The sequence below is a fragment of the Harmonia axyridis genome, chromosome 1, assembly GCF_914767665.1.
Source record: "Harmonia axyridis chromosome 1, icHarAxyr1.1, whole genome shotgun sequence".
NCBI classification, from domain to species: Eukaryota; Metazoa; Arthropoda; class Insecta; order Coleoptera; family Coccinellidae; genus Harmonia; species Harmonia axyridis.
In genome coordinates this window covers 83,550,353-83,560,025 of record NC_059501.1, presented here as the reverse complement: position 1 = coordinate 83,560,025, position 9,673 = coordinate 83,550,353, and the positions used below count along the sequence as shown (strand labels likewise).

At 34.2% G+C, this 9,673-nt stretch overlaps 3 protein-coding genes across 3 annotated transcripts in view; 2 read left to right on the top strand and 1 right to left on the bottom strand.

Annotated features, from left to right (window-relative positions):
- Positions 1-6,292, top strand: part of LOC123688603 — a 28,363-nt gene extending 22,071 nt beyond the window's left edge. Inside the window, exon 5 of the mRNA XM_045627194.1 lies at positions 6,159-6,292. The gene's annotated coding sequence lies outside the window, so the exon portion shown is untranslated. The remainder of the gene's footprint in view (positions 1-6,158) is intronic.
- On the bottom strand, positions 964-8,630 carry LOC123688591 (non-lysosomal glucosylceramidase). The gene is made up of 12 exons (XM_045627179.1): positions 8,316-8,630; positions 8,173-8,261; positions 7,850-8,030; positions 7,014-7,170; positions 6,836-6,959; positions 5,954-6,437; positions 5,773-5,895; positions 4,084-4,328; positions 3,351-3,621; positions 3,050-3,296; positions 1,887-2,075; positions 964-1,283 (listed from the first exon to the last, which is right to left on the bottom strand). Exons 1-12 carry the CDS (start codon positions 8,453-8,455, stop codon positions 1,095-1,097), a joined length of 2,439 nt encoding a protein of 812 aa, XP_045483135.1. The 5' UTR covers positions 8,456-8,630; the 3' UTR covers positions 964-1,094.
- A 201-nt stretch (positions 8,631-8,831) lies between these two features.
- Positions 8,832-9,454, top strand: LOC123688604 (dolichyl-diphosphooligosaccharide--protein glycosyltransferase subunit DAD1). The gene is made up of 2 exons (XM_045627195.1): positions 8,832-9,141; positions 9,260-9,454. Exons 1-2 carry the CDS (start codon positions 8,934-8,936, stop codon positions 9,388-9,390), a joined length of 339 nt encoding a protein of 112 aa, XP_045483151.1. The 5' UTR covers positions 8,832-8,933; the 3' UTR covers positions 9,391-9,454.
- Positions 9,455-9,673: the final 219 nt, after the last annotated feature.

Genomic DNA, 9,673 nt, shown 5'->3' with positions numbered 1-9,673 from the left:
AGTGATCAATAGTTTTTCTTTCGTTTGATTTTCTACACTCGATCGCTATGCAACGCGAAACACGCAATTTGACCCAAGAGGAATGTGCCCAAGCGGTAGTTTTGCGAGAAGAAGGGTGAGGGTGGACATACACACGAATTGCAGAAAGGTTTGGAGTGTCCCATACATGTGTGTCCAGAATGTTGCAGCGATTCAGGGAGACAGGTATGAATGTCCCAAGACCAGGACAGGGTAGACCACGGGTAACAACTGCCATTCAAGAACGTTACTTGAGAGTTTCTTCGTTGAGACAACGGTTTGCAACCGCTCGCCTCCTTCAAAATCAGCTTGAGCAAACTCATGGGGTGCAAATTAGCACTCAGACAATAAGAAATCGCCTCAAAGAATATGATTTAAGGCCTCGTGTCGCGGCAAGAGGCCCAGCTCTTACCCCAGCCCATCGAAGGGCGCGTTTGGATTTTGCGAGAGAGCATATCCATTGGGAAAATTTTGAAATTGGAGACCAAATGTGATTGCTGAGGTTCCGCTACTTTTCCAAGACTAGTTTCATCTTCTTATGTAGGGTTTTTTCGACTAGAACATTATTGTGTGCAAACATCCAGTACATATACCAGGTTAATTAGGTATAATAATGGACCCAGAACCGTGCCTTGTGGAACTCCAGTTTTTGTTGTTTCATATGAAATTTTTTTCTCATTCCCTTGAACATATTGTTTCTTGGTGAGCTCAAGGTCTTTGCCATGGATTCCCATTTTTTCAGTAGGATTTTTACGTGTTTTGCGTCAGCTGACTGCTTAAAGCCCATGATGATCGTAATTATATATTCTCTTTGGTCTAGTTGATTTGTAAGAAATTAGATTAGATCAACTTATGCTCCAAACGTAGAGCTGTGTTCCTGAACTCCATACTGCTGGGTAGACATATTGAGGAATTTATAATAATCACGATTAAAAAAAAATCACATTAAAAAAAACACATATTTAATACTTTGTAGATAAAATAATACGGAGATTCAAATAATAAATGTGCCCATTTAAAACTAAACATTATGATTCTTAATCTTAAAATTACGTTGATATAATATCTCGTACGTATTAATTTTTCACTTGACTCTTCTGGTAAGCCAGTAACATTGACCATATACTTAGAGGTCGCATATAACCAATAGAACGATAGTTTTTATGAGCATAAATAGCTTCTGGATAGTCAAAAGCAAGTCCAAACATGTCAGTCATTGCATTGTACATCCCTTCTGCAGTCTTAAATCCTTCAGCTATCATACCCTGAAACGAAAAAGGCGATGAAAAACATTAATAAATAGTTATTTATGCAACAAGTGCAAAAAGTGAATGTTTATTGCACTCGACGTGCAATAAACAATTTTTGCACGAGTTGCATACAAAATTTTTTCTACGTTCATGCAAAAAGCAAAAAATGATTTATTGAGGTGCGGCACTAGGTGTAGGAAAATGAAAAGCGCAACTTGAATGCTTTATTATTAATATCGATTTGCATTGAAACAGGAACTAATACGTTACGAACAATTTAACTCAAACTTTATTTTTACCCTCAATGTTGAAAGTGAATGAACAATTGGTGCAATTTTCAATATGAATATTTCGTAGTGATGTACTTTTTAAATCCACTTCTTGATTTTTTACTGCTGTGAACGTACTAGTACTTGGTAACTGTACATCGTTATTTCTATTCAGGCTGAAATATTTGTTTGCCATGATGACAGCACGTTGAAGTAGAATGACAGATGAGTGCATTAAAAACTTTATTGCACTAGTGCAATAAAGAACTTCTTTTTCCACTAAATATAAGTCAATAAAGTTTTGCTTTTTGCATGAATGTAGAAAAACATAATTAAATTAAACAAATACCTCGAATATCATAGTGGAAGCTAAGGAATAGGTCACACCAGGCCATACTTCCAAACTCTGTATTGTAAAATGATCTTGGTCTCCATGAATGAATCCGTTTACAGCTCCCATATTTCCATTACAAAAAGATTGCACATTATTGGCATAAATAGTTTTCAGGCTACTGCGAACATTCTCCTCCGGAAATACCTAAAAAAATGAATGTATCACTAGAGATGAGCGATATTTCACGAACTGTGATTTAATCACTGATATCAGAATGTCACAGGTAGTCACGGTTCCGAAAAACGAATACAGAGCGTGACGGGATCACAGTTTGAACATTTCACAGATCTTTTCAGGGCATATCATCGTTCGTTGCAGTCGTAAATTATGAAGGCAGCCTAATGTTTTTATTGCTTCGGAACGTTTTTCGACTAACATAATTGCATATTTTTATGACAATCCCAGCAGGCAACTTCGCCTGCTTTAGGAAGTATTTTTGTAGTACTAGTTAAACAATAAATTCTTGCTACAAACAAATAATAACTACTGAATTAATTCATAATTGGTGGTGGCAATAAAATTCTAATTTTATGCTTATCTTTGATAAACAACCCCAAAGAAATTCTTTCTATATTGAAGTTGCCGACCGAAGCAATAAATGGTACTATGTATTATAAAAAATAAACGGAAACACGTCAGAGACATAATAATAATAGGCGAAAGAATAATAACAGGCGAAAGACCAGCAATCTTTGGGCTTTCTTCACACAAGTTGATGTAAATTATGCTACTTGTAATTTATGCAAGTTGAAATTATCTTTCAAAACCACCTCTTCAAATTTGAGGAAACATTTGAAAAATCGATATCCTTCTGTTACGTTCCTTACTTAATCTGAAATAAGGAAAAGAGTTGAAAATGTAAGAAAAATGGATGTTTTCATAATAATTTTTCATTAATTTTGCTTTGAATGATAAGAGTGACTAATTCGAGTTGCAAAGATAAACGAACTAAGGTTCGGGTGATTCATACAAATATTAATAACAAGCAACCTAAACAGTGATCACTGATATCATAAAGTAACGTTCACGTTTCACAACGTGATCTAGAAATCACGGTATCGCTCATCTCTATGTATCACTGTACCTAACCTCATTTTTATGCGTTTTGAACTACTCACTTCGTAATTGAATCCGCTGCTTCTCAAATACCAATGGCCGCACAGCTGATCAGCCATTATAGATTTCTTCTCATCTTCTGAACAGTCGAAATTGTAATAAATACCGTTCCAAAGTTTATTATCGAAGGAATTTTTTCCTTTTTCCAACAGGTCGCGGAATGTTTTGGAATCTTCTTCTTTGCCTAGGCGTTCAGCCATTTTTACCATGGCAAACAGTGATGCCAGCCACAGTCCTCCACAATAGGCACTACAATTTTTTTTTATGTACTAACAAGATATTCCCAAAGCTTGGATTTCTTACCTGGGTCCAGTCATGGTCCAAGTATCGTATGTTTGGTCAGGCTTAGAGTTGTTCTCTATGAGACCATCTTTGTCAGTATCGAATTTTAAGAGATTCATGGTGACTATGTAACAAGCATCGTACATATCTCTGAGATAAACTTCGTTGACTTTTCCATCTTGGGTAAGCCAAGCGTCTCGAAAAACTTGCAGGACAAACTTTGAGTTCAAATCTTTCCATTCGCTCACGTCGTGAATGTTGTAAGCATTGGGGAGGACAAAAGGTTCTTCACCTTGAATCAAAGATATTTGGCTAAAATTTATTTAAAATTTTTTAAATGATATTCAATTCTCTTTGTAATGTGAAAGTCTTCATCGCAAGGAACTTCGTTCTAAATATAAGCTATAAATTTTACAAAAGCAATGAGTACATATGTGGCACCAAATCTTCATATTTACCAGGTGTTGAGTTCCATAAATCGGTCTATTTCATACAAATCAAAATTACTTGCACTCTTCTTAGTCCACCGATATTGTTGTCAATGGCTAGTAGTTCTAAATATACAATTTTAGGTCGAATGCATTACTTCAAAAATAGACATAACAGTTTGGCCAACTATACACATTATTTCAACGAAAAACTTCATGTAAGGGTTCCCCTTTTATGTTATAAAATGAAAATTCTTGCGATTTTACTCCAACAATGCACTGTATTACTGGTTCTTCAAAAAACACTTAAATAGCGTACCACTAACCTGGATTTCCAATATCATGGGGAATTGTATTCACAACTTTCCTCTCGACACTCTCTCCATCAAAGAGCATGGTTACCTTGTCAGGAATTTCCTCGAACACCATATCCTTCATCTCGTATTGTATTATGCTTTGAAGATGTGGCCAATTCATGCTCAACGCAAAAGAAGCGTAAAAGTGAACATCGTAGGTGTTGTACATTCTATACTCGTGTCCTTCCAGGTAAGCATACCTGCCATATGTTCTTCTAATAACGAAAAACATTTTGTGTAGAATCATGTTATCATTCAACTTCGAGCTTTAGAATAAAAAACAAAATAGAGAGATCGCGTCGAAGGCCGAGCAATTTTCGGGAGAAGGGCACTGCTTGGGACATAAACCCAACCGATCTATGACAAAATCACCACACTCTTATATGGATACGGAGCGTGTATATGGCAGGGACCACTGAGTTGCAATACTGGCGATTCCATCAGTGGTTCCGGGATGAAACACCGCAATCCCCTTAGAATAAAGAACATTCTATTTTCTGAGGAAATCCTCAAGAAGATGCACCAAAAAAATTGGCTGACAACGCCTCGCGAAAAAGAGATCATCTATTTCAATCTTTTATTCTATTTTCAAAAAAAATTGTAAATTCAGTGACAATAAATAGTGGCATGTATGGCAAGACGAAAAATTGAACCTTATGCTTTTTTATTTTGATATGCTTTTCCGTTTCCTGAAAAAAAATTTCCAAGAGAGAGATAAATGACATTGAGGTGCAAAGTATCAAGTTTCGCTGGTTTTTGTTTTCATCACCTCAAGTGATATTCCAAAAGTTCATTATTGGCTATGAAGATTTAGTATGAACAAATAATCACAAAAATGACAAATTCAAAACAATGTAACGGGTGTTTTTTTCGAGGTATATAACTTTAAGTTGGCATTACTGTTCACTACGTCCATTTTATCGATGAAGCGCACTTCTGGTTGCATGGCTACGTCAACAAACAAAACTGCCGCATTTGGAGTGAAGCTAATCCTCAAGTGTATGGGCTGGTGGAATCATTGGTCCGTACTCCTTCAAAAACGATGATGGCCAGAACGTTACAGTCAATGGTGATCGGTATAGAGCCATGATTACTAACTTTTTCATTCCTGAATTGAACAACCATGATGTCCAGGAGCTGTGGTTCCAACAAGACGGCGCAACATGTCACACAGCTCGTGCCACAATCGATTTATTGAAAGACACGTTTTGTGGCCGCCTAATTTCACGTTTTGGACCTGTGAATTGGCCTCCAAGATCTTGTGATTTAACACCGCTAGACTACTTTCTGTGGGGCTTTGTAAAGTCATTGGTCTATGCGGATAAGCCACAAACCCTGACCATTTGGAAGACAACATTTGCAATGTTATGCCGATATACGGCCACAAATGTTGGAAAAAGTCATCGAAAATTGGACGTCCAGATTGGACTACATCCGAGCCAGCCGTGGAGTTATATGCCAAAAATCATATTTAAAATGTAATGCCACAAGATTATCTTGCGGATAAATAAAATTCATGTCAATCGAATAATCCATCGTTGTTTTATTGCAATATAAAGTTCTATAGCCCTAAAAAAAACACCCTTTACAAGCAGATTCAAGAAAAAGCAAATATCTCAACTATAACTCAATTTTAAACTTTAAAATAACTCGACATACCTTGGATCTGTTTCTGGTAATGCTTCCTTCTCCTTTTCGTCCAAAGTAAGCCAAATACTTCCACCATCACTCACAAAATATAACTGATTGAATACAGCAGTTTTGAACCATGTTGGGATATTACTAAAGCATGAAAAAATTGACTTACAACTTTGTAAGGGGAGAATTTTTGACCGCTCACCTATCATTTAAAACTGTACTCTGCCATGCATGAATATCTTTTTCCCACTGTCTGTAGTTTTGAAAAGAATACTGAGAAATCTTCAGGGCTGCATCTTCACGGCCAAAGAAATCAGTGTATTTTTTGTAATACTTCTTCGCTTTCATGGGAAAATTTATCAACGGTATATCCCAAACCAAATTATATTTGATGACTTCTGTTTCAGTTGGTTTTACTGTCAGTTTTACCGCAAGGCCACAAGCCATCTCTCCGTGAATTATCTTCGTATTAGAGTCCGCGTGTTTCTGGAACTTTCCATCGTTTTTCAATTGATACCAAGGCTCCGAACCACTGGAATTGGGATCGAAATGAAGGCACTTCGAAATTTCTCTGCCTTTACCTGCTTCTGTTGCCAATACATAGCTAGCTGGCATACCACAGACTGTGTGATACAAAATGACACCATCAGTGCCCCCAACACTGAAGGCTTTGGAGTGACTTGAAGCTGAAATCAACTTCAATTATTTCTTTAACCATTAACTATAGAATAGGCTATCTGACAATCCTCTTGAATGAAAAAAACTGGATATTTTCAATTAGCTTTAATATTTCCCAAAAAATAACACTAAAAATTGTCAGCACCAGTAATGTCACTCGGAACAAAATTCAAATAACTGCAAATTAATATCCGGTAAGTTATTTTCTCACCAAATGAAAATGGTCTTGATTTGAGTTTTTTTTCGCATTTTTGTCAAATCAACGTCAGGATATCAATATAGGACAATATTAACCATATTGTCAGTTAGCCTATTACCTTGATATACTTTTGATTGTAAAATATACTGAAAACTTCTTTTATTATTAAATGTAATTTTATTGCAATAGAAGTAATGTAGTATTTACATAATTTATCTTCTTTCTTGTTTCCTGTTCCATTTTTGAAAGTGAAAGCAATCGTTACAGTCCTGTCGGTGTCACAAACATTTTCAACATTCCATTCGAAAACAGCACATGGCAATGTGGAATCCTAGCATTAATTCATTAATTAATCATTAAACATAGATATGTTTTAATTATATACCTTATAATTATTAGGGATTATGGGCGACACTTGTCTACAAAGTAATTTGACACCATATTCTGAAATATCGTATTCTGTCCAACTTCTTGGGTACAGGCCTGTATATTTACATTTATCAGCTTCAATCAAACTTTTCCAAGAGCTCAAAGTTTTTTTCCTACAATAAAATTCCTTAAGGCTTTGGAATAATAAGGTTTTAAGTAAAATTTGCTACTCTTCATGATTATGAACAAGAATAAGATAACAAACTACTCTTATCAGCCAACATTCTATGTAATGTGAGTGATATGTTTAGGAAAAACTAAACCAGATTGCTATGACCTTAACTTAATGACCAAAGGTTATCTAGTATTGACTTCATACCTGTGGAATTTTATGAGTCTATTTATGCTTAATCCATTATTCTCAGTTTATAGTTTTTGAAATTATTCACTTAATGGATATAACAATTCAATTCTAAATAATTAGTCAAAGTATGACTCAATATCATTCAACTTCATCTAATCTAGATTTTTCACTGATTTTGAGATAGGTATCAAACAATACAATCCACATCGATTATCTCCATGATAATTTTATAATAAAATCAGCATTTGAAAAAAAATGTTTGTTGAACTTAGTCCAACTTCAGACTCTGTTATTCATTTTACTCATTCACAATATGGTATTGATGAAATGAAACTATATTGTATACCTTCATTGTTATTTCAAATCAAGTTTTCACAATGAATGCTAGTGATATCATTGATGTAAACCCTTTTCATTTTCATAATACAGCATTGAATGATTGCAATTCTCACACAAGAAAGTCTCAATAGTTTCAATAGAACACTTACGGATATGTTGATAATAAACTGTGGAATATAGTTTTCTGATGTTCATCTTTTATTGTTACTATGAATTGGTTTGCTTCTACTGTTTTCCATTCATAGAGACCTGGTTTCATCTGAAATCTGCAGAATTCCCCCTTATAACCTCTGCCAATAGAACCTGAACCTATTCCTCCAAGAGGAACACCTTAAAAAGATTTTACTTTCAATCAGGATATGATTTCATTGACAAGAAAATCTATTAGTTTACTCTTTGGATACAATACAACTATTTCCCTAATTCTTTCATTAAAAAATTCTATACAAGGAATATGAAAAATTCTGCTTACCATAAATACGTTTAGCTCTTTTAGGATGAACATAATCCATAATAATGGTCTTGCCACTTATTTTACATTTCAAATAGAAGAATATGTACCTAGAAATAACTATGAATGAAAATCTTGAAAAAATATTTCTATTGAGACGTTACCTGATAATTAATGGAAAAAGAGTAAAAATTGTACGTAGACTAGGAACGTATGCTTGAGTTCTATCTTCGGGATATTCATGATTTAATTTCAGTTTCAAACCGTACTTTGGAATATCAGTTTCCCGATTAGAACTCTTCATGTTTTAACGGATTTTAATTATCTCAGCGGTATATTTGACTGCATTTAGCAACTGAACTCTAGGATATCTAAAACCGGAATGAAATATAAAATTGCATTCTGTTTCTTTATCAATCGCTTTGTTTTCCTTAATTTTGAATAGATTTCCCAGACTAGCAACACAACACAGCAATACTGTTGAGCTACTGTTATTTCGAACTAATTGAAGAACTGTCAAGGTATCTAACGCCAAACTTCTTATATTCAGCAAAGTATTGATATAACAATCAGAACGACTGAAACAGAAGTCTTATAATGAAATAATTATTTTTATCAATTCAATTGAAATCGTAGTTCTGATGTTACTGAATTATAGTTTCTATGTGTTTTAGAATTATTTAGTTCATGAAAAAACAGGTGACGTTGACACTACTAATTCCTAAATTTTGGGAGGTTGGTTTTTTCTGATTTCTGGTTCTACTAGAAATTAATTTTGAAAAATGGCAAACATAGGAACAGTTATTTCCAAATTTTATACAGAATACACAAACAAAACCCCGAAAAAGTTAAAGATAATTGATGCTTATTTATTATACATTCTCTTGACCGGCATCGTTCAGTTTGTTTACTGTGTTTTAGTAGGAACATTTCCTTTCAATTCTTTCTTGAGTGGTTTCATTTCTACAGTCAGTTCCTTCGTTTTGGCTGGTAAGATGTATTTGTAATATAGAAATGGTTGTTTCTAATTGAAAACTAGTACGTTATCATAAAGAAACTGCCCTGAGTTTACATTCTTACATGAAATGATTATATGAAATGTTTTCAGTTTGTTTGCGTCTACAAGTAAACCCAGAAAATAAAAATCAGTTCCAAGATGTGAGCCCTGAGAGAGGATATGCAGATTTCATATTTGCTCATGTTGTTCTACACTTGGTCGTAATGAATTTTATTGGTTAAAATGATATAATTTCTTTCTTATGTAATACAATTTCAATTTGAATAAAAAAAATCGTGTTATCAATATTTTTATACTTTCATGAATATCCTTAATTCATTAATAACTGAAATAAATTTTTGTGGAACAAAGTGTACTCTAGATCTTGTCATGATAAAGTAAAGAAATTAATTTTGAATAATTTATTTTGTAGTTTTGTTATCAAATATACTCAAAAAGGCAACATCATGAAAGGTGCTCCATTCACTGCATAAATGATTGTACAATATCAAAACTGACCTTGAC